The 25,148-nt window shown below is 31.9% G+C and overlaps 2 protein-coding genes across 7 annotated transcripts; both read left to right on the forward strand.

Moving 5' to 3' along the window:
- Positions 1–434: 434 nt before the first annotated feature.
- Positions 435–8,082, forward strand: LOC128181158 (uncharacterized). Of its 3 annotated transcripts, none has more exons than XM_052849449.1 (10): positions 435–535; positions 1,296–1,315; positions 1,444–1,473; positions 1,959–2,059; positions 4,545–4,616; positions 5,369–5,525; positions 5,900–5,994; positions 6,271–6,339; positions 7,328–7,457; positions 7,771–8,082. In XM_052849449.1, exons 2-10 carry the CDS (start codon positions 1,300–1,302, stop codon positions 7,827–7,829), a joined length of 729 nt encoding a protein of 242 aa, XP_052705409.1. In that variant the 5' UTR covers positions 435–535; positions 1,296–1,299; the 3' UTR covers positions 7,830–8,082. The 3 variants fall into 3 exon arrangements, with proteins under 3 accessions (XP_052705409.1, XP_052705412.1, XP_052705410.1); XM_052849452.1 differs by lacking the exon at positions 435–535 and adding an exon at positions 611–700; XM_052849450.1 differs by lacking the exon at positions 435–535 and adding an exon at positions 1,055–1,145.
- Positions 8,083–14,789: 6,707 nt separating this feature from the next.
- On the forward strand, positions 14,790–20,465 carry LOC128182461 (uncharacterized). Of its 4 annotated transcripts, none has more exons than XM_052851091.1 (11): positions 14,791–14,898; positions 15,385–15,402; positions 15,509–15,535; positions 15,656–15,750; positions 16,265–16,336; positions 16,619–16,742; positions 17,938–18,032; positions 18,697–18,765; positions 19,132–19,282; positions 19,657–19,761; positions 20,327–20,465. In XM_052851091.1, the coding sequence occupies exons 2-10, from the start codon at positions 15,387–15,389 to the stop codon at positions 19,731–19,733; spliced, it is 726 nt and encodes a 241-aa protein (XP_052707051.1). In that variant the 5' UTR covers positions 14,791–14,898; positions 15,385–15,386; the 3' UTR covers positions 19,734–19,761; positions 20,327–20,465. The 4 variants fall into 4 exon arrangements, with proteins under 4 accessions (XP_052707053.1, XP_052707051.1, XP_052707050.1 ...); XM_052851090.1 differs by having other exon boundaries at positions 19,657–19,745; XM_052851089.1 differs by having other exon boundaries at positions 19,657–19,737.
- The last annotated feature ends 4,683 nt before the right edge of the window (positions 20,466–25,148 follow it).

Here is a 25,148-nt window from a genome sequence, read left to right on the forward strand (position 1 = left end):
TTCATATCAAAGAAAGCACTTTATCGTTAACTCTTAATATCAGAGTGTAGCAGTATTGATATTCATCAAAATCAGACTGCACCAGGTATAAACCCTCAAATCAGCTAATGGAATTTAACTGAAGTGCATGTGCACTTCAAATAGCGGTACGATAACTGTACGAAAAAATACATTATATTTTTTGGTCCTTAGAAACGACTCTGAAATACCTGATAATTTTCAAATAGAATTCTATTCGGCATACAGCCAAATGAATATAAGACTCTTAACATTGAATATCTATACAATTCCAAAACAAAGGTGCTAATACACAAAAGTGAGACATTTGCCTCCATTAAATATTAATAACGTTAGAACCGTGAACTGTCTTTGGCGGAATCACAACCTCTAGCCGATACAGTTGGATTCTTACATAACATCGGTGCTTTAGTGGGCTGTAATCTACAGAATCACGCTCTTATTTGAACTATTAAACAGATAAGAATGTGTTCTGTACGCCATGAACTTTTCTTCCTCGAGCCTCGTTCTAAATAAGGTAAATTATTATGGTTTTCTTTTTCCCCTTTAAAAAACTGTATTATGCAACAAAAGAACACAAAGATAACATATATAGGCAAAGGTCCCAGGTTGTAGAGTTTGATCTTAATTCTAATGTTAGAAGCTGAATTTCAAAGAATACCAGGGTTTTTAAGATTGAAAGGTAACATTGAGGCATGTTTCTCTTCTTGAAAAAAATTATTTTAAAAAATGTAAAAGAAGAATGAAATAAAACCATTTTAACAAGACCTTGAATTTTCGGTAGGGTGTAACTATCTTTTTCTTGCGTCAAAACAAGTTAGAAATGACGCTGGTTTCAAGTGAAATATATTCAAATTGCGTAGTCTTTGCTCAAAAGTTTTTATTGCTCATTACTCACTGGGAACCTTCTCTACTAATGATTCAGCACTAAATTGCTGATCGAACAGTTGTATTAGTCAACACATGTTTGTAAACACATTTCGTGTTTACTCGACTTAACACCTGACTTAAATATGAACTGGGACCTTTGGTAGTCGTGTCAAGCACTAATGTGACATAGGGCCTTTCTATTTCATTGCTGGCCACTCAGTTATATTATGACTCTTTGAAATCAACAAGATTTGAATGTAACAAGTGTCTTCAAAACATTGATAATTATTTCATTATTCATTTTTAGCATGGAGATAAAAGATTTTGATTCCATGTATTGAAAAAAATATTACGTATGCTCTTCTTAACGCTGTTTTGTATCTTTATTCGCCTTCATTTTATTTTAGAATAATGAGAAGTTCTGTTGGTAAGATTAAAGAATAATTGTTCTTAATTTCTAAGAGAGAATTATATATTGTATAAGAAATTCATTTCGTTCACATATCTAATGAATATACTTTGATGATAATGCTACAATATTTTTATTTGACGAAGCAACCCTGGTTGTCACATGCTTAACATTTGGTGAGTTTTTACTCTATTTATTACAATGTATGTCTTATACCAACATACCAATAGCTAGAAGAATTATTAAATTATATTTTGCCAATTCTTCATAATGTATTGCATGGATCTTTCAACGTTCAGGTCATTGTGATGTAATGGTGTACCCGTGGCATAACCACACGATTTTCTTTATAAACCAAAAAAAGAACCAATGACACTTTTTAATGATAACTTCTTAATACTTACGCGTCTCAATAAAAAGCACCAAATTGAATATAGCAAAAGCTAACAAATAAAAGCACCAAATTGAAAATAGCAATCGCTAACAAATAATATTGTTTTAACCACAGGGGCATCCTATCCGGTTTGCTCTGAATGGCATATATAAAAATGAATTATATATAATTTATGTCATAGAAAGCAGAGTGGATAAGATATCTGTAAGGCAACAATTCTTGTAAATACTCTCGCTATATAGCATATATAATATATGTTTTTTAAAGGGTACGTCATTGGAGCTGGTCCCCTTTGCTTAAAGTGCCAAGATGCCGCGTCCATTGAGGAATGTAGACAGCAAAGCAGAGCCCCTTGTGGAGAAAACGAGGTATGTACAGATCGTAAATAAAGACCTTATTGATTGGAGACTATATTATTAGGTTTTCAAGTAGTTGTTATATTTAAACTTTAAATTGAATTAATTGGGTGGGTGATACTACAAATTTACAAAATGACAACTTTGTCATATTAAAAATTTTATATTTACATTCTACTGTGTTTTTCCATTAAATGCCGTGATGTTTAAATGCCTCTAAATGCAACAAGTAGTCAAAGGTCAAATTGGCGAGTTTTATTATGACGTCACAAACGTTGAACGCTGTAAACTGCAACGTCACAAGCGAAAATCAAAGTTCACGCTCGTGGCTGTTACTGTGGCTCTTCCATTAATATTAACTTACCCTTAGGATAAGATAGGAATTTTAAGGTATGAATCACATTTGCAGACAAGGCAAGAAGTTAAAAAAATGTAAATATAAGCATTAAATCATGATTTTTTGAAGTATACACTCTCATAACTGCAGCGGTGTGTGCATACAAATTTTCATAACGCGCTAACGCGCGTTACTCAATTTGTATGCACACACCGCTGCAGTTATGAGAGTGTATACTTCAAAAAATCACGATTCAATGCTATAGTATTTACACTCACCGGGTGAATTCAAAATTTACAAAACGACACAATCAACCTTTCTACAGTTTAACTTCTTTAAAATCAAATACTTTTCGAAATATACATGTAGTTACGAAAACAATTGAAAACCTAGCGAAATGCAACCGAGTTGATTATCTATAATTTTTTTATTCAAAATGCAAATAATCAAACAAAAACTGAGCCAAAACTACAACAACAACAAAAACATTTTTCATGCAAGGCCATGAAAAAAATAGTTTACTTACATTGCCTCAATACTTTTTTAAATAGTTTCTTAAATCAGCGGAAAATCACTTAATAATGATAGATAGCGCGATGTCCCTCATTTTTAAATAATTACTGGTATTTGCATTTAAACAAGTTCATAGCCAAGAAATCAAAAGACTTTACCAGGCTTTTTTGGGATTTTGGAATATTTTGAATCTTCTTTTAAAGGGGCATGGTCACGATTTTCGTCAAAAATTATTTTTCCAATTTTAATGTTTGCAATGCTCCAGTAAGGCATTTTTAATAGGCAATCAAAGATTGAATGCCATTCGTTGAGTTATACGCAAATTACATAGCTTATTATTCTTTGCAATGTAAACAAAGCTTATGTTTACATTTTGAATGTTGAAGTGAAAATTCCAGTTTTAGACCTAAAACGAATGTGTTTAAAGTTAGGAACTGTTTAAGCTTAAAATGAATAAGACAGAGAAATCAGCTTGAAAAGATTTTTTACTGGTATTTTGAACCTATGTAAGTAAAAACATGGCAGGTGCATAAATTCAAAAGCACTGTATATAATAAAAACAGAAAAATAAAATTTGACTAAAATCGTGACCATGCCCCTTTTATAATCTGCAAAATGCAATACAATGCTTATTATTAGAGTCATGGTCTATTTGTTCAATTGAAACTACATCTATATTTGTTTTCCTTCGGACTAAAATGTCGCACATTCATTGGTTGAAACATAGCGCGTGACTGCTTGAGAATTAATATTCGGCAATATGGCCGTCATTGGCCGACGCTTCGCCTACTCATTTCGACATTTGATATCATTTAATTCAGAAACTGCAAGTCGTGAGTTCTCAAATATTTGGAGTAGTTGACTTTTGAAATTCTTTAAAATTTGAGTTGTTGCCCTTTAAATTTTGACGTCTTATTGTTGTGTATGGAGCAGAACAAAATGAAAGCGTCAAGATTTGCTCAAATCTTTGCAGAAAAAAGAGAAAACATTTAAAATTAAATTGCATTAAAACATTGTAAGCAAACATGGGTGATGCGAAGATTTTCAAATAGTATTCGAACGGTGAGATTGATAATTTTGAAGAGTTTAAATGACTTAAATTGGGAGAGATGTTAGGCAACTTGTACATAGGTTTGCGAAGATCATTGCTTTTTGTGAATAAATGTGCACTTGATAGTCCACGGGAAACAAATACTTATTAGGTTTGTTACTGACTGACTACAGAAATATTTCAAGTTAATCAATCTCGTAGACGGCTTCGCCTCGCCAGATATGAAATTTACTAACCATGTATCATCCCGTTCCCAGTAACTACATGACTTTGTAGCGATTATATCTTACCGACTGCCTTTATGTAAATGGCATAAAGATAATTAAACAATGAAAATCAAGCGTTTGATAACAAAGTTACAAGTTTCAATTCGGGTACAAAACTTGACGTCACAATACTCAAAGGGGGGTAATATTTCGTACTGAATGTGTATGGAATATACACGGTCTCCACGTGACAACTGTTAGCCAATGATTTTCTTACAAATTAGCAGGAGGTAAGATATTAGTATAAACAACAGTATGCGAATACACAAATGTTTAAATGCATAGCATACAGGAATATGCAAAGAATCGTTAATTACTATTTCTTTTTAGAATTGCTTTTTGAGGAAATATACAACAGATAATTTGGAAATCAGATTTGAAGCTGGCTGTCTTTCCAAAACGGTATGGTTTTAGTTAACATCGTCAATACGTGTATATGCACTCATTATAGTAATATTTTATATATCTTCAACGAATTTTAGAAATACAAAAGTTTAAGGTAGGCACTTTTTTACTTTAAATACTCAACCATTTATGATGGCTTATAACATCCTATATGACGATTATTTTTGAACAGATAAGGTATACATTAACATTGTTATGCTGTATCTTATAAAATGGTAATGTACATACTAGTAGCTAGACCTACATGTAATATGTAATGATAACATGATACATGCAATTCGCCGTCTTGTTGCATGGAACGCGCAAGGTGCAAGTTTTATGATACATTTAATATCAGTTTCCTTGCTTGATAACACAAAAATGCTGCATTTGAACAAAAAGGCTGCATGATATTAAATAAAAAGAAATAATGAAATAGCATGTCATCATGAATAGAATTGTTCCACTTTTGATTATTTGCACCTTGCATGTTGGATGCCAAAAGTGGGCGTTATTCAATTCAATGTTATTGAGGGTGTTTTGATATTTCTTTGTCAAGTTATATTTTATACTGTAAAATATATCTAACTACCCCTGTCAAAACACTTCACAAAACCATTTTGCTCCAAAAAAAATCATAATTTGGTTTCAAAAAATCATAGATATTCAATCCCGTTTTCAAAACTTATTTAAACTGAATATGATTATGCAAATCACGAATGATAAATATCACAAATAGTTGACGCAGCCTTCCAATATTTCCTTCATAGACATGCGCACTTTTAAACTCTCTGACCACACTAGGGAGGAGAAGTGTTTGGGGACTAGATTTGGTGAGACCAAAGAAGGACGTAACCAACTGTTTCCAGTGCTGTGGAGCCTCAGCAACAGACAGCGGTCCTTGTAACTCTCACCTCTGTGGCCAAGGTCTGCTAATAAGATTTATTTCCCCCGACAACAAAAACATTATTTCGATACTTTGAAATGTTAACATATATAGTTTGAAAAGTGAGTAGAGTAGGATATCAGACAAACAGTATTAATACTGTTGAAAAAGCTTTAGAATCAAAGGTGGCATGAATTAAGAATCATTGGAATTAATGGTAATCGAACGAATATCACTACTCAGTATGCTATGCCGACCCTGCAAAATCGTTTATGAAATAATATTGAATTGTTTGGGGGTTGGGAAACGGTATAGTTTTTTCAAAATTTTATCAATAAATACAGTGCTTTGTAATAACACTATTTGCTGGATCATATCACTATTTGGTAAGTAGGTTTTTTTCTTTTTAAAATAGTTCCAAATACTGAACTGGTGACCTGTAAAGTTTGTGTTGGAGTGCATGATCACATAGCCAGTTGTTCTCGGGAAGATGTCTGTCCACCAACTGAGGTCTGTTTGTAATGTCGTATCATGTCAAAAGAACATGTTGAACCGTACTATAAGCATCTTCATGGCAGCATTTATCGTTATGTGAATGTAATGATTCTTACCAGTGCCTAATTATTGGCAGTAGGAGTGTAAATTACGACTTTTGATACTTCTTTGTTGCCTTTCATTATCAACGATTTGTCACTATATTTTAAGATCCAAAAGTGGAGATATTGAAAGAAAATCTAAGGAATATGTCTAGTTTTGGTGCAAATTTCTAAAAATGGGTTTTAACAGGCATGTTATACTGGTATCCGAGTCGTGGGGACCGAGGCAAAGTACGTCTTTGGATGCGCTAATAAACGAGTAAGTACGCTAAGAATACCTTTTAACATTTACAGTAGAACTGCACGAAAACTGGAAAATTGTTGCAAGATCATATCCCCAATAAGATATATGTTTCAATATAACCCCTTAAAAACAAACAGTAATCAACCTCGAATCTTCTACAAGAAACTTTTACTGAAAAATTGAAAGAAAATAATTACATTTCAGCGAATTACAGAGTACCGGTAAAGTTTTCAATAGCTTGCTCAATAGGTTGTACAATTTGGTCATAAAGTAAAACATATAAGCAATAGCTGAAATTCTTTTAAAAAAGTAAAACCGAAATGCATTTCATCGAATTACAAAATACCGGTAGATTTTTCAATTAATCTTGCTGGAATACTCAATTGGGTTTACAATTTGGTCATGTTGTTGAAAGTTGAAATTGCATTCTCCTTTCATCTGGAACAGCATAGCTTCATCACATCTGATCGTAGCCTGTAAGCTGACCAGGAAGTAGAATATTATTATTTTGAATGTAGAACTTTTTGAATGTAATTATAAAGAGATTTTCTGCTCACTGCGTCTTACCAAAAACATTGTATGTCATCGCATCTGACATCGTCTTAATCGGATCATAGTGTATGAACATGGATAACATGGATATTAACAAGCAGACAGTTTTAGTTTTTAAAAAACAAAGTATGGTAATCCATTTTCCATCACATACACCCTCTGCATGTCTTGTTGGCACACTTATCATCAAACTTTCTATCTTGAAAAAAGCTAGAAGGTGCTATGAATTACAACGTTTGCTTATTCCACTAGCGCAATCACAATGCTAACACATTGATTTAAACATTCTCCAGCATTTTTTATTTTATTCATCTAAATTCCAATATATGTTGGCGCTATTCGTAAAAGTGTATAGAGAAACTCTGGTTTACTTATTAGTAAGTAATTTTACTATGTGCGATACTTTCTATAAATGCGAATAATGACGTCTGTAATAATATTAAATCCACAGATTTGCAGATCTTTGGCGATGGACAGCAAAATGAAGAGGGTAATACACGGCGATGTCGGTCTAAATATATGTGACGCTTGTTGTGTTGGGCGAAACTGTAATGAGGCAGAATGTTTTGCTTTAAAGAAAGGTAATCTACTCAATGCAAGTAGGGTAAACACCCATTGATCTATTATTTTATTTTTTACAACCTTGGAAATGAAACAAATTAATATACATCGTTACTGCTAACTTACTGTATCTTAAGATGGAAATTATTGTAACATGAAATAATCAGTGCACATTTACTAAATAGTAAATACCTACTTAGGAATTTTCTCATTTAGATGATCATGCAATTGATTTATAAAGAGAGGAGGAACTTAGGAATCGTACATGTAACATTTTTGTGTATTGTAATATCTTATGATAGTATAATATTTAGCGTTGTCCTTCTTTTATAGTGATGAAGCTCAGTGACTACCTTTCGAACATCACATCAACACAACAAGCTGTTGTTTAAGTAATTAAAACATTAATGGGTTTCTTTATAAAAATAAAATCAAAATACTTTTAACGGTTTTTCCTTTTTAGATAGGAACATATGAATTTTTGCACTTATCAATTATTTTTTGTTTGTAAATTTTATGATTTAATATTTATGATATTCGATGATACATTTTTGTATTTACCACAACCCATTTGACTTGGCGTAGGCCATTGAAAACCGCATGGGTCAAATTTCATTTTATTAAATCAATAACCTGATATAAAAATGCTCAATCAAGTTTATTAATCTTTAGGTATATTATCAATGTAGTAAGTGCGATAACTCAGTTGTACATGGAGACATGTACCTCTGAATAAAGAACAATAAATTTTTCATAGTTTATCACTGGTATTTGTCAGCAACGAACTCCAATAACAGAATATATATAATTTAAAAGTATACGAACAAGAGACACATGCAAGGTGTGATAAATATTTTGCCATTTGAGCAATTGTGCAAAACACTAGTAGTAAATGTGTGATCAAGCACGTTTCTTGTCAACTTTTGAAGCTAAAAATAACAGTGAAAAGACATACCAATGAAACACAATTTAAGCATACTTTTGTGCAATATTACCTTTTAGTCTGAATGGAGTTTTAAAAAATAGCGATCAGCCATTTTTTTAAATGCCTTACATAACAAAGTCTAAAGTACACCCTAAAAATTTACAACATTTGTACTTGCAATTTAGTGAGCTTTAATATTTACACAGTACGAAGAAAATGAAAGCAACATTGACATTTTTTGTTTGACGTTCCCTTTTTGCACTTTACTGTCTAAAATTTACTCTTGAGTATGTATATAATATATAATATAACACTCTAACTGTAAATTCTAAACAATAATTTGAATTTTTAATATGTTATCAACTTCATTTTACACCTTAAAGTATTTAAATGTGCATTATTTATGCGGGTAGACGCATGCATATTTATATGCATATTAATTATTATCATTTTATTATTAATGACTAATGGTTTTCAACTTTTCCTTTTTATTATCCACATTCTTCTTTTTAATAAGTTATCTTTGTAAGCCAATGTGTTTAGGTTCATTCCTCTTTTTTAAAGATGATACCGTTGACAACTGAGCGAATATGTGTTTACCGTATCAATCATATTGACAACCAACCACCCTTCAGTAGCAAGTACTAGCAAATATATGATAAACGGATGACAAAAACAAAAGCAGAATGTTTAATTATATTTTCTATTCTCTGTATAACTAGTGTGCTTATATGAATGAAAACAAAACATAAAAAACACACACAGCGAAAAATTACAAAACACAACAGATAAATGATGCATTTTTAATGTTTGATCTTGGAGTGAATGTTGTTTTGAAGTTCATGTGCCTTTGGTATGGTTTAAGATACACATAATTTGCATTTCTAGCTACTGTAGATAAAACTATTTATGACGGTGGAAAGGGTAAAAAAAGACGTGAATGCAAAATGGACTTATTTTTAAAAACACGCTTAAATACAAAGCAGACAAGCTTAAAACAAAATCAACAGCCTCTTTTGCAAAATCAACAGACACCAATGCAGAACAGATTACTGATACAATACCACCAATCATGTACTGAATTATCAATAGATGGCGTGCAACGAGGTATAACGAGAAAGCGCATTCTAGAGAAAACGTAACCGGAAGATAGGGTACGTTTTCTCCGAAAGAAAAGATACCTTTGGAAAAGATTAATATAATGATAAGAATATTGTGATGGTTTTGTGTATATTTGATCATGTGTATCCATTCATGTATACTCATACCTGTATGTTATTTGTATCTGTATAATTTATCTATAGTAAACATGTATATCCATTTAATCATGTTTGGCGCGCACAGGTCTATAGTACCCGGCCGGTGTAAGGCAGAATAATGACCCCCGTATAATAAAGACCGGGGGTCATTTTTCGACGTAGAATAATGATCTCCGGTCATTATTCTACGTTAAGAAATGACTCTTTTGCTTGAATGATAATTGTCATTTTTATGGAAAATGAGCATATCCTGCGTGAAGAAAAGTGACCCCTGTAGAATAATGACCCCCGTAAAAATGAAAAGTTGTCATTATCTTTTTCTTGTTTTAAATATTATGTAAAATAATCTCTACATTCTTCTATTTTTTTTTAATTTTTGTTGCAATACACAGAAAGTAATATAAATTATGACTCATGAGAGAAGGAAAAGGAAACTTATTGTTAATTTGAGATACTACGGTGGCTGCTACACGATCCTATAGCAACCACCGTAAGATACTGACAAAATGTTCCAATGTCAAATTCTCATCACAATGAGATACATACATTTCATTATTACGATTAATTCTGTACATGGCTGTTGGCTTTGCATCGGCAATTGTTTGCTTTAATTAGCATCGGTGTATGTTGGCTCTGCAAAAGAGGCTGTTGATTTTGTTTTAAGCTGGTCTGTTTAGTATTTTAGCATGTTTTTAAATATTAATTGTTCATTTTGCACCAACGTCTTTTCACCCTTCACGTTTATATATATTTTAATTTATATATGAACAATTCATATCAATCAAGGTTTGCAAGATGATAAACGTTCAAATGAAAACTAAACATACAATATGTCCTACTCCCATGTACGTTCTGTTTTTCTGAAAACGACACATCCCCCTACGCTACCGTTACATCTGAACAGAATATGCCACGATTATTCATTTTATGTAAGATTTGTTACGATTTGAGTAATGCACTTTCAAGGTTGATCATTTGTTGGACTGTTTCAACTATAATCCAAAGCAAATTATATATTCCACAAATTATCCAAATTTGACTACTGGATTACCATGAATTTGGAATCAGCCAAAAAGTTTCGAAGTGTTTTAGACTGGTAGAAACATGAATTAAGTTCTCGAACCAATTATCCACACAAAGTTTTAGTATCGCTGTCTTCCGTGCGGTAAACATTTTTTGAAAAAAAACCGTGTTATAAATACCTACAAAAGGCGTGATCTAAATTTCTCCCGTCTCCGAAGAGGAGAAAACGACCCCCCTCTTCTTTTTGTCGAATCCCCCGCATTAGTGGTTGTATACGGTCCTATTGGGTACCACTAATCATATACACATTTTCTGTTGGATGCGAGTATATAGCATTGCATGTGATTCTTTCCCAGAATTGTATTCCTAGAATGATATTTTTTTGGGCTATCTTAATAACAGTGTATATAAAAAGTAAACTACTTACCCTTGCAAACAAGTACACTCCGTTGACCACCCTGTCTGGATTTCTTGCTGACTGCTTTCTTGGAACAAAGAATTAAAGATGCGGCGGCTAAGGGTTAGGCCAACTAGGGAGGGGTCAGCTATCAGTGATGTAATTTAGCAAGAAGCAGGCATTAAGTTATTGACACTGAGAGTGTTGATAAAATAATTCTATCTTTAACGCCTGTGTTAATTTACACTATATCGTGTCTAGAGTTCTATTACTTTCATTAATGTATCTGTTAGAAAACTAGATATTTATATAGACAATATTAAATGTTTAAGAAATAATAATATCAATTCAGATAAACGTTCAAGAATTCTAAAAGATTACTAACGCATAAATGCATTATTTCTGTGAAATCAGAACAGAAAACATTTTAACGTGTTGGACGTTTAAGATTACACACCCAAAACACATGATGTGTAAAGTTTTTAACACCGACGTATAGAAAATAACATATGAACGTGTTAAAAATGAACGCAATTTTTTACAGTGTGAGTAAAGTAATGCATTATCATTACCATTGCTTTGTGAAAAGTCATTAATAAGTTTTAGAAAAATAATTTAAAAGCTAAATAAAGAGTTTTTGCAAATGTTTCATGCATAAAACACACTTTAACCTATCTACAGGTTCATGTTCACTATCTGTTTCAAATTGAATGACTTATACAAGATTGCTGTTGTACTTTATGATCATCAAAGTTTCAAAGGTGTTATCTTTTAAGGCATCCTGTCGGGTTTGAAAATCTTCCCAGCGATATTAAATAAACATTCTACAGGAACAGATGAACCAGGGACTAAAAGATATAAATGTTCAGGCCATAATAGAAAAAAAAATACATGAGTCTTGTATTTTGTACCAGTCCAAATTAATGAACTTAATATTCAACACAGAGAGAGAGAGAGAGAGAGAGAGAGAGAGAGATATCATTCTCAATTGGTTTATGATACTGGAAGTAATTTTCGAGCTTCCAGAAGTAATGGTTTGACAGTGCATTAATCTTTGCTTATAAGGGTACATGTCTGTTCCCTTTTCTAGAGAAGGGTGGGGATTGGGGTGTTAAGCCCTTCTTAAAACAATAGATTGTTTTGATACTACTCAGATTATCCTGGGGGCATTGTGTGTTGATACATTCTTCACAGTAAAGAATTTATTGAATGCACAACAAATTTCAAATGTTTCAAAGTTCTAAAAACAACACTATTTAAAGTGTTATTTAATGATGTTCTTATAGCTAGTTATATTGACAATTTAAAAATGGATATTTTTTTTTAATTATACAACCAAAATATTTTATCTCAAGAATTATTTCTTTCTTCTTTAAACATTTCTAATCAAATAAAGTTTCAGTTATTTAATTCATTACAATTTTAAAAGTGAACATGCATAAAAAGGCACAGTAATGCAACGTATTGCCATGTCATGCCAGCATTACACTAGGTTTTGGAAAGTAATGCATAACATTACCATTACTTTTAATTATAAATTTGTTGCATTACACATTACCAGCATTACTTTGAAAACATGTAATGCAGTGCAATGCATTATCATAACATAAAGCATTATCCCAAATCTGGTGCATACCTTAGGAACTTTGTTACTCTTAATCCCTAAATTGATACCTAAGTTTTTTATTATCATGAAAAACTAATCCTTCAATACAAAACCTCATTGCAATTTTTAATCATCAAAATGATACCATTTATAAATATCAATTATACTGAATGTTTAAAAAAAAAATTGAGAGTTTTGCCTGAAAAAATTATTTTTTCTTAAAAATCAGCCTTGTAATTATTTAAACTATAATATTTATTGAATATTATCAATAATTATAATTATTGAAACCTAAATAAGGACATTTTTTGAATTGTCTGATTATTATATTTTATGTCCAAGTTACATCCTTTTAATAAACAGAGTTAATTGCCATACATTTGAAAAAATCCACCAGGGGGCGCAAGCATCTATCCTAAAATTTTGGAGGATAAAATCTTTCCCCCAAAAACGGAAATTGCCTAGACCTGTTGAATAATTCAGGTCGATAAAGTTAAAAAAAAATTCATTCATCACGTTAAAAAAGTGGTCAGAAATAAGAATTTAAATAAAAATTAAAGTTGACTTATACAATTTGATGTGTAAAATTTATAAATTGATTATTGTGAAGTTTACAAATGGATGTTAAGTTTATAGATTAAAGTTAAAGTTAAATTTTACAAATTATATGGTAAATTTTACATGTACACATTAGGTGTTAATTGTGCACAAAAGTATGTATAATTTACTGACTGTAGGGTAATATTTATACGTCTAAGTGTGAAAAAAAGTTTCTTGTGCCACGTATACTTTTTCATATGTAACAAATCACTTTTAGAAATAATAATGCTCGCTATTAGTGAAAGTCAGAGTGAATATACGTATAAGAGTAAAATAAATCCTTGGGTAATTGGTAACATTAAGACTCGTTTGAGTAGTGTGTTTGCATTCGAATTAAAATAATAATCTTTTTATGTTCTTTTATCATTGTCTAATGTGTTGACCTTTCTTTCGCTAATTATTTCTTGACAGATCAAAACTAAAGCTGCATTGAGAGCCCGAACTCTCCTGAACTGGACGACTTGAACTTATACAATCGAGTAAATGAAGTCATTATGGTGACCTTCTGAAACATTGCCAATTTTGGTTGTTCTTCTATGTAGTGTGCTGACCGACGAAACTAAAAATGACCAATATCAAATTCACCTTTTATGGGTAGTTGGTTAAATGCTATAAGAAATCATTTGGAAAAAGCATTTTTTTTCCTCCAAAGCTAGTATCTTAATTCAAATTTCAAATTTCAACCAAAGAAAACATTTTATTTCTGAATAAGTGAAAGTTTATTAAAACAAGATTCTAATTCATTTCCTTTTAAAAATTCCTCTGATACCGTACCCCTACAGATTGTGTAAGTGATTAGGAAAAGATACACGACCGTTTGTATAAAAATTAATAATAAATGTGTTTTAAAGAAATGGCTTTCTGTTTTGACAGGTCATTTTGACCTTTAAATGAAAAGAAAGAATTACCGCAATAATTTATAAATACGATATATTTGTCAAGTTTATTTTGAAAAAATACTAGGATGGAGTTGTATACATTCAGGTATGCCCGATGTTTTTCTTATTATAATAGCAGAGATTTTAACAAGTTGTATTTTGTGTTGGAATTGTACTGGTTTACTCGGATCTTTTGCAGTGTTGAACAAAATATGTAACAATTCATTCTTTCAACCCAGTCTTTTCCCATCTGTTTTAGTTGAACACTGCAATAATTTTTGACAGAAAACCAACTACAAGTACACATCATCTATGAATAATACAAAACAACCATTTGAATTTTATACCTTATCAGATGGTATAAGACCCTCTTTTCTTGAAACACGTTTCAGTCTTGCAAACAAAAATATGTTCATTTGGGATTGTCTCAGTCTCAAACATATCTCTATCATTTGTGTCATGAAATTCCTGAATAACAACGAGTCAAAACACCAGATTTGCATCCCCCCTTTGACCAAATCTGAACAAGTACATGACCTTAATGGTTTTGTAATGCACTGTATAATGGTCTGTAATGGCGCGCTTGATAGCTATTCAACTTATACGAAAGACAAAGAGTGTTCAGTGAACGAGTTCTCTATCGGGTCACGTTGATAACCTTTTATGACTGGTATCACGCGCGGGTCAAACTTTTCGTAACTTAGTCTTCGTAGATAAAAAGACACAAGCTCCGCCGCTTTCTTCAGAATAAATTACTTCAGTTCGGACAAGCAGTAAGTATACTACACAATACAGTTTTCGACTAAAAATAGTAATAAATTAAAGATCATGTTATTGAGTCGGTTATTTCGGAATGTTTTCTTCATTAACTGGAAATAAAGAGGAATATTATATTTCAGATCTTGAAATACCGCATAGAAAGAACAAAATATGTCGTCAAATTGTTTGTCGAATTCAGCTTTGTAAAGATATCTTACAGATTTGTCATTAAAATTATAATTAAGGATTTTATTGAAAATGACCACCGCACAATATTTGAAGATTGATTGGATCCATGTTTTATCAAAATGCAATATCGTGTATCAAATAGCACTTAATTGATCACTTAGAAATATAGTTATAAGTTAAGATTCCTCTATTTTTGACGATTTTCAGCTTAAACTACAATAAAACAAATTTCTCTAGTTAAATATATCAATTTGATTTTCTGTTTATAACCGTAGCAAATTCTTGATTTGTATATGGTTTCCTTTTAACAGGCATGAGAACAACAATACGTACGTAATTTTCATACAAATATTAAATAAGTTTCCATATCAATATCATCTCATTAACCTTCTTGTGAACCCAATTTTAATAACTTGTTATAATTATTTTTTTCAGTATCTCTTCTTTTCATATCCTTGTTTGGTAAGCCATTTTGGACATTGCAAAGAACACATCGTAATAAACAAATGGATCTATAAAATTAGTTAAAACTAAGGAAATACCATTCTATATAGCGAATTCCTACTTTTATTTACATATTAGGCTATATTCGTGCCGGACCAACATGCATACGATGCACCGATGCCGCGGAAATTGCAGAATGCATTACAAACACAGCTGAATGTGGAGATAATGAGGTAAACTAAACGTAACACTTACAACTGACGTGATAATGTTAAAGTGATGTCCAATGCCTTCAGCAAAATGAGATTTACAAAATCAAGAAAAAAAAAACGATAAAAACCAAATCAACACTAACCCCCCATAATTCTGCTCACTGATGAAAGTTATAAGCTACATATCATTTTAAACATTATGGTTTATTTGGTAGTAAAACTGCATTTCCGAATAGAAACAGTTGTTTCATTTTAATGTATTGTCAATCTATGCTTGTCATAAACATGGACATGTGGTATCGTGTTCCAAAAATTGGATTTCGATCGATCTTGCTATAAAATAATCTTAGCTGCTTTTCTTTCCTAAAAAGTGAAAGACAATAATAGATGAATAATGCAAGATATGTCTACGTTCGTTTGATTTTCTGTAAAATAATATTTATTTTGTTGTTGTTTTTTGTGATTGTTTCAAAAGATGAACCTCTATTTGTTTTACTCCTCTTTATTTGATACAAGTTTGTATTACAATTTATAGCAATGCTATCTAGAGAAGGTAACAAAAGAAGATCTCAGCATTAGATATAACGCCGGATGTCGATCCACTGCGGTATGTTGAATTTCAAAATGTGTACCCCATATCCATTATTTCTCACACCAGATTTATGGTACGGTCAGACAAATTGTCAATTCAGATGGCTGGATGACGTTTAGTCGAAGAGTTTTGTACAAATATATATGAAAATGTTCAAATTTAAAGATATATTTTTTTAAATGTTTTACTCAGTTATAGTTTATGGCAAAATATCATATCATAAAATATAAGGCGGATCTGATGGGTAATTTGTTGACCACCGAGCAGCCTTTAAACTTAATATTTGAATTATTCCAGGTCTGTCAAATAATGGCTTCATTAAATACTGGAAGGAAGAAGAGAGACTTAGTGAACTGTGCCGATTGTTGTGCTGATGCTCCGAATGAGAATGGTCCTTGCAATGCTGCACTTTGTGGACTTAGTAAGTTACCAACTGACTGAACAAACTGGGTGCAACCTTCAATTTACATGCATCAGCTTTTTCCACTACTTTTTGAAAATAAATACAGTGACGCAGACACCTTTGTCTGTAACCTTTTAAGAAAATTGTCTTTTAAAATATTACATTAGAGTATGGAGGGTATAAAGCAATGTACACTATTCTATTATAGCTTATTGGCTGACAAATGATCATCTGAAACGATAAGTGTAAGTTATAGGAAATCTTGTGATTTTGAAATCAATGTCAGGGTCTCCTAGCTGCAATTACAGCTTTTAAAAATAAAAATGCAAATATAGTGTTTCAAGTTATTTATGACATAGCGGTCAGATATCAAATAGTAGAACGAATGCATCTAATTCCGATTTAAAACGGTATTTGTTTTGCGGGGAAATGGGCAAGACCACTTGCTAATACTAAATCGTATGGTAATGTTCAGTATTGTCATTCAGTTCATTGCGTTGAAATATTCCAGTTAAACAGGACAAGCATATTTGTCTGGGGTCAGACATAATTTTATTATTATATTTACAACTTCAGTTGATCGTAATTCTTTAAAATTTCATATTGATATCTGAGAAAGAAAGTGTGAATAAATTGTGACTTTAGAGACTAGATATGTATTTTGAACGTCACTTTAAAAATGCATTTTTGCAGGAGTTGATTATACGAGAATGAAATATTGTTTTAAATGTTTCAGGTAAATATGAATTTGACAAAATCTATAATTTTATAGAGCAATGCATTTGCGAAATTATCGAAAATAGAACGCATTGCCATTTGCAATAAAAATCTTGAAACTCTGATAGTCCCATATCACCTAAGAAATTATCACGTAAATATAATTGTTGTCTAATACTCAGTACAGCAAATACAAGAAATAAAATGGTCTCTGCAATTTTCTATAGGACCTTAAAAGGACGATAAAGACTGCGCAACATGAAAGGTTTAAAGCTCAATAATATTGTAGTTTTAAATAACAACTCTATAACAGAACGTTTAAGGCTTCTTAAAAAGAACTCCTAGCTCTCGTGCTTTTCAAACAGAACTTTCATACCTGGTATAGGAGCAATTCCGACCTCAACGGTTAAATGGACCCCCCCCCCCCCAAACATTTATGAAATTATAATGCGTTCAAGGCAAAGTTCATCATCAATTCATATCTTCCAACTTCCAGAGCCCAATCCTCTTCAGGCCACTTGCGTCGTCTGTGATGGTATCCACTCTGACGTAAGGTCCTGTACCCAAGCTGCTACCTGTCCACCAAATGAGGTAGGAATTGAGCGTTGCTGAGATTACATGACTATTCTATACCTTTTTCACCCAGCAGAAATTCATTATCATAGAGCCGGTTTTTCCGATTATTAAAGTTTTGGTATTTTGCGTCAAAAATGCAATATGCAGAAATAAATATCTGATGTTGTGTGCTTTTTGAGCCTTTTTAAATGACTGTCACTATAAAACAATTTACATATTAACCCTTTATTTGCATATTCCAAATATACGATATCTATTTTATATTTGATATTACCGTATAAAATTGTTATCATTAAAGTCAATCAAATATCAAAGATGTTCATAGGGACATTTTGTCAACCATGGAGGTTTCTTTGTTGGAATCAAAATTTTAATACACTTAAAGTAGAAAATACCAGATATTTCAGAAAACGGTGAAGCCAAGGTTAGCTTTAAGAGCTATTTAGCCATAAAACAGTATCATTGAACAATGATTTACAGATCCGTGCAAAAGAGAGAAAATCATAAATTCAAAAATTGGAAATTAGGTAACCTATATTTGTTAGAGTTATATTAAATAAAAATGCGGACTTAAATCAACAAATGTTATAACACACATTTCAAAAATATCATTTGAAACACTCATTATAGATCAAATTTACAATATTGTGTTGTAATTCAGTATGCATCTATTTAACAGGCTTGCTTTACTGGAATTCGTATTGTCGGTACAGCTATTAGATATGTATTTGGTTGCTACGAAGAGCGTGTAAGTTTATTTTTAAATATTTAAGTAAAAAATATAATGCTTTGCAATCTTAAACTAGTATGTAAACCTTTTGACCCTACAATAAATTCCATTGCAAATGCAAAATTTCATATATCTTCAATTGCAATTACATTGAAGCATGAAGATTAATCATCAGATGTGATAAGTGAACAGTTATGAAATAAATTGTAATTACGTTCGGAAACTTCTGTAAAATATCCGTCAATCGACAGTAGGAAACAAAAGCTTATCATTGATAAGTGGATTGAAATATTCGATTTTTGCTATACCTAGCTATTCCGTTCAATACAACTTGTAAAGAAAATGCATGACATCTTCTGACAATATGATTTCTTGTTTCTACAGGTCTGTAAAGCTATGCTTGATAATGACAAATCGAACTCGACCATTAACAGACAAGGAAGAGTTATCCACGGAGACCAGGGAATACGCATCTGTGATGCTTGTTGTAAAGGAGATAGATGCAATGCCGCTGACTGTTTTGATCTTAAAAAGAGTAAGTATTCTCTCTCTCTCTCTCTCTCTCATATTCAGAATCTTTATTTAAGACTTTTATTACATGAATACAAATGTAGTGGTTTTACACAATTAGAAATAATAATACAAAAAGCGTTTGCAAAAAAGCGTTTTGTACATCCGTTCAAGAAAATATTTTATAAATCTTAACTACTAGTACCTACAGGAATTGTCCAATTTAGATCTATATATTTTTTCAAATAAAAGTTGCTTTTGAATAGTTCATATTTTGTATACAATGGGAATACTTAAAAGGTATAGGTACAAACAATCATTAAAGCACATTGATTTTATCGTTATTTCGGTCTATAATAAACACCACCACCTGAAAACCATTCTAAAATGTCTATGCAGAAATGGCAGCGACATTCTCTCCCACTACACCAGGAGCAGTTGTAACCACAGCACTTCCACCTCCTGCAACGACATAATTTTGTACGAAGGCGGGTTTTAACTGCTGTAATTTTTTTGCACGCAAAATAAACTGTTCTGTGTCGTTCAAGATCATAACAACAACGATTTGAAAACATAAATATGTGCTTTTTTCGATGATTACAACATTTTGTAATAAAAAGAGCAAAAAGACGTTTGTCAGTAATGTCATAATAATAAACAAAGGGTAATTATGTAGATCTTGTTATACTTGTAGCAAGATTTGATAGTTTTATAGTTCATGATTACCTAACACGTTTGTATAATTTATCTTTTTAATTGCATGTTATATTATCAAGATGACACGTAATGTAAAATTCCAAAGTTAAAAGCACTGTATAATTTAATAACATGGTGCATGGTTGCTTTTGCTTTAATATAATTATGCTGTGTTTGTCTTTGTCTGTTTACATAAATATATGTATGAAATGACCAAATAATACACATTACAATCAATTTTGCAGACGTATAATTAATACATTTAAATATTTTAAAACTTTTTGGTTTAGCGACATTTGTTTTTCAAGTCTCGCTTTCTCTTTTTAGCTGGTCCTTTATGTTTGATTGTGCTTCCTTTTTATTTTTTCGACAGATATGACAGCTGGGGATTTTAGCAATGGTTCTACAACCCCTGTCCCGACAGGAAATCCTTGAATTTAAGTTCAAAAAGTATAAATTGTTTTGCGTTTTGTACATTTCTGTGAAGATAAAATAAACATGTTAATAAAATATTTGTATTCTTGCGTCTGAAAGAACTAAAGGACTGTGTTATTCTTCTAAATATGCAAAGGTAGTTGGCGGGTTTGTTGATGTTACAATAGAAATCGACGTAAAAAGTTGATTGTCCTAACACAATAAACTTTTCTTTTAAAGAATTACAAATGATATTAAGTAACCTAGAATTGAACATTTCCAAAAAGCTTTAATGTTGTTAGTGCAAACATTAAGTTATCAAGTGCGAAAATTTTCAAGACGTAACATAAATGGTCACATTTTACTGTACGAAGTATGAGTGTACGTTGGAACTGTTCTATTTAAAATCCTGTATGCTCGTAGTTACATATACATGTATGTGCTCAATATACAAATGTAACTTGGTTTTAGTAAATTAGTGCCGTGTTAAGGAGGATGAATGTTAAACAAATTAACCATCAGGGGCTCGTAACATAAAGCATGCTAAGATTTTGACTTAAGTAGGGTCATAAGTAGGACTTAGGCGGAATCTTAGGACCTACACAAGTCCTGCTTAAGTTTGTCTTATACCGTATCATAAAGCAAACTTAGCAATGTCTTAGCTAAGTCATGTTAATGTTTAAAAGTAAAAACGTATTTTTCATTTCTTTTATCGAATTTGAATGTATTGGTTTTTATGGATACACGTGCATGACATCTTTGATATTTGATGGGGTAGATGTAAATGTACAGACACAATATTCAAGGTGGCATGAGTATATATACATATGTGCCTAAAATTTTTAAAAAGCTCAAAGCAATGGATCTCGGACAATATATTCAGTCTATTGTTGTTGCTTGTTTGCTTTGACGAATATTCACTATTTTAGTCGTTCTCGAAGACTGCCTGTGGCGTAATATTGCAATGCCGTTAGAACTTGATATACTAGTAATTATATAGTGGATTTCTTTTTATCTTTTGTTCTACCTCTTACCTCACCAATAAGGCAATTCACATATTCTGGGTATAATTTCTTCATTAAGTCGATATGAGGCAATCGTCGTCTTTAAAATCGCTAAGGATTTTTCTGTCTTCGAACGTTGTTTTTTAGTTTCAAGTTTCGCGAGTTTATCTATGCAGTTACTTCTTGTAAACCGACCATTACGTGTTCACAACCTATTTAGCAGTCCACTTGCATATTACCGATTTATGGAAAATGTAACAGATCATTACGACCACTATGATATTCATATCAATCAAATCAAAAATTTTATATTGGTGGATATTAAGATACTCATTCTGAGTAAATATCATAATGTGATTGATACTCTGTAATCATATGCTGAATTGAAATATTTAACAATAAAACTTCTAAATGTGTGAAAACAATACTTAAGACATGCTTAAGTCACCTCTACCGGCCGCCTAAGTTTTGGGTAAATTGTCTTTGCTAAGCACTTTTCTAGTTACGGACTTAAGTCTAAGAATGTACATAAGTCCTACTTAAGCACTGTCTTAGACTTAAGTACCCTTTATGTTACGAGCCCCAGATCTTTTTTGAACTTTTAAATATCATGAATTTTAAACCATGTACTTTAGAATAGTAAAGAAAGAATGAATCCATATATTTAAAGGAACAAGGTCATGATTTTGGAGACATTATCAGGGTCCTTGTTTGCAACGGAACACCCTATTGTTTTTGTTAGGTTTCCTTTTCTCTATTTTTCACTATTATTAGGGTCTTCCGTTTCCAACGGAAGACCCTCTTGTTTTTCTTTGGTTTCTTTTTATTATTATTTTATTTTTTATTTTTTTTCTGACTCCTTCTCGGCCTTATATCTCAAACAGTTTTCATCCGATTTCAATGAAATTTTCAGAGCTTTTGTAAAGTTACCGTGCCTAAAAGATGTTAAAGTTTCAGCATTTACGTCACTTCCGTTCAAATTTGGCGGCCATTTTTAAATTTAAAAAAAGTGATTTTGTCCGGAAGAAATCTCCGTAAACTTTAAAGATATCGCTTTGAAATTTTTACTGATGATAGATGTATCAATTCTATAATGTACTGGGGGGTTTAAAATTTTGTTCATTAATTTTGCTTAAAACCGGAAGCAGTTCCAATTTTTGGAAATTTTCATTTTTTTTAACAAAATAAGACAATACACCAGTCTTATAGAACTTGCCATGGTGAATTCAAATCTGAAATCCGTTTGAAAATCGGACGATGCATTACAGAGATATCGGGGTTTAAAAATTGATTTTTCCAGAAATTTTGATTCCGCGTCCTTGGTTTAAAAAATAGCATAATGTTCAAAGTAAAATTAATTCGTACCAAAATTATTGTTAAGTCGTACTTGAACACATTCGGATTTTTTTTGGTTAAGTCGTACTTGAAATCGGAAAAGTTTTTGTTAAGTCGTACTTAAAATCATTCGTATTTTGTTAAGTCGTACCAGGAATAATCTTTTAATTTTTTTTTCATCTTTTTATCTTAATTACTCTTGTTGTTGGTTTTAGAGCTCTGCTTCTTACCGGAACTTCCAGCTTTACTTTCGACATTAACGGAAGACCCACTCGTTGCTTTGCAACGAGCTTTGCTCTAGTTATAATTCTTTTTTTTCTTAACATTTTTCTTGAAACTCAAATATCTCAAATATGCTACAATGGATTTTTATGAAATTTTCAGGAAAATACAAAGTTTCAAGGTCTTTTATCACGTACATTTTTGTTGATGACGTCTCTTCCGGTCGGCCGTTATATTCGTTTTTCTTTGTGTAAAAAGTAATTTTGTCCTCCCTTTTTCTAAAAAACGGTTTAAGATAGATAATTTAAAGTTTTAGGAATGATACATTTTTGAATTCCTAAAGCCGATCAGGTAAAACCACGATCGTACGTCACTTCTGGTCCACTCAGAGAGCATCATTTTTTTTGGAAAATTGTGTTTTTAAAATTTTTCAATTTAAAAAACTTACAACTTTTTTCCATCAAAATATGTTTTTACCTTATCAAATTTTAAAATGAGCAGGTCGTCCGTCACTTCCGGTCGTCACCGTAAGTGATACCAAAATTCCGATTTTTGCAAATTTATAGCATATACGTTTTGAAGACCTTTTTAGCTCACCTGAGCCAAAGGATCAAGTGAGCTTTTCTGATCACAGTTTGTCCGTTGTCTGTCGTTGTCGTCGTCGTCGTTGTCGTCGTTGTTGTAAACTTTTCACATTTTCATCTTCTTCTCAAGAACCACTGGGCAGATTTCAACCAAATTTAACACAAAGCACCTCTAGGGAAAGGGGATTCAAGTTTGTTCAAATGAAGGGCCACGCCCTCTTTAAAGGGGAGATAATTGAGAATAATTGAAAATTTCTTGATATTTTTCAAAAATCTTCTTCTCCAAAACTATTCGGCCTGAAACTTAAACTTGTGTGGAGGCATCTCAGGTAGTGTAGATTAAAGTGTGTTCAAATCATGGTCCCTAGGGGTAGGGAGGGGCCACAAGAGGGGGATCAAGTTTTACATAGTAATATATAGAGAAAATCTTTAAAAATCTTCTTCTCAAAAATTATCAGGCCAGAAAAGCTCAAATTAAAATGGGAGCATCCTCAGATAGTGTAGATTCAAGTTTGTTCAAATCATGGTCCCCGGGGGTAGGGGGATCAAGTTTTACATAGGAATATATAGAGAAAATCTTTAAAAATCTTCTTCTAAAAACGATTAGGTCAGAAAAGCTCAACTTAAAGTGGCTGCATCCTCAGGTAGTGTAGATTCAAGTTTGTTCAAATCATAGTCCCTGGTGGTATGGTGGGGCTACAATGGGGGATCAAGTTTTACATAGGAATATATAGAAAAAATCTTTAAAAATCTTCTCAAAAACTATTAGGTCAAGAAAGCTCAAATTTGAGTGGAAGCATCCTCAGATAGTGTAGATTCAAGTTTGTTCAAATCATGGTCCCTGTGGGTAGGGTGGGGCCACAATGGGGGGATTACCGATCAAAAAGAGAGTATTTCCCCCACTTCATCATCTAGGTTAGTCCTTGGGTTGTAGTTAAATTACGGTTTGTAGAAAGCTCAAATTAAAATAGAAGCATCATCAGGTAGTGTAAATTCAAGTTTGTTCAAATCATGGTCACGGGGGTAGGGTGGGGCCACAATAGGGGGATCATGTTTTACATAGTTATATATATAGAGAATCTCTTTAAAAATCTTCTTCTCAAAAACTATTAGGCCAGAAAAGCTCAAATTAAAATGAAAGCATCCTCAGGTAGTGTAGATTCAAGTTTGTTCAAATCATGGTATCAAGGGGTAGAATGGGGCCACTATTGCAGGATCAAGTTTTACATTGGAATATATAGAGAACATCTTTAAAAATCTTCTCAAAAACTATTAGGCCAGGAAAGCTCAAATTTGAGTGGAAACATCCTCAGATAGTGTAGATTCAAGTTTGTTCAAATCAGGGTAACCGGGGGTGGGGTGGGGCCACAATGGGGGAATGAATTTTTCCATAGGAATTTAAAGAGAAAATCTTTCAATCTTTTCTAATGATCAACCTAAATTCAGCGTCAGTCTTAGAGTTATAAGCAAGATATAGAGCTCACTCTATATATATATATATATATATATATATATATATATATATATATATATATATATATATATATATATATATATATATATATTCAGTGTATATTTCTCCTTATGTTTGCATTGGAAATCTGCGACGTTCAATTTTCTATGAATAAACTTCGAA

Source organism: Crassostrea angulata, chromosome 4, assembly GCF_025612915.1.
Source record: "Crassostrea angulata isolate pt1a10 chromosome 4, ASM2561291v2, whole genome shotgun sequence".
Taxonomy (NCBI): Eukaryota; Metazoa; Mollusca; class Bivalvia; order Ostreida; family Ostreidae; genus Magallana; species Magallana angulata.

What these genes read in the sequence shown, in the direction of transcription:
- LOC128181158 (XM_052849449.1), top strand. An exon ending in TGTCACATGCTTAACATTTG is followed by an intron (nt 1,474 to 1,958) that starts GTGAGTTTTTAC and finishes TGTTTTTTAAAG; the next exon opens with GGTACGTCATTGGAGCTGGT. An exon ending in CTCTCACCTCTGTGGCCAAG is followed by an intron (nt 5,526 to 5,899) that starts GTCTGCTAATAA and finishes TTTTTAAAATAG; the next exon opens with TTCCAAATACTGAACTGGTG.
- LOC128182461 (XM_052851091.1), top strand. An exon ending in CTGAATGTGGAGATAATGAG is followed by an intron (nt 15,751 to 16,264) that starts GTAAACTAAACG and finishes TACAATTTATAG; the next exon opens with CAATGCTATCTAGAGAAGGT. An exon ending in TGCTGCACTTTGTGGACTTA is followed by an intron (nt 16,743 to 17,937) that starts GTAAGTTACCAA and finishes TCCAACTTCCAG; the next exon opens with AGCCCAATCCTCTTCAGGCC.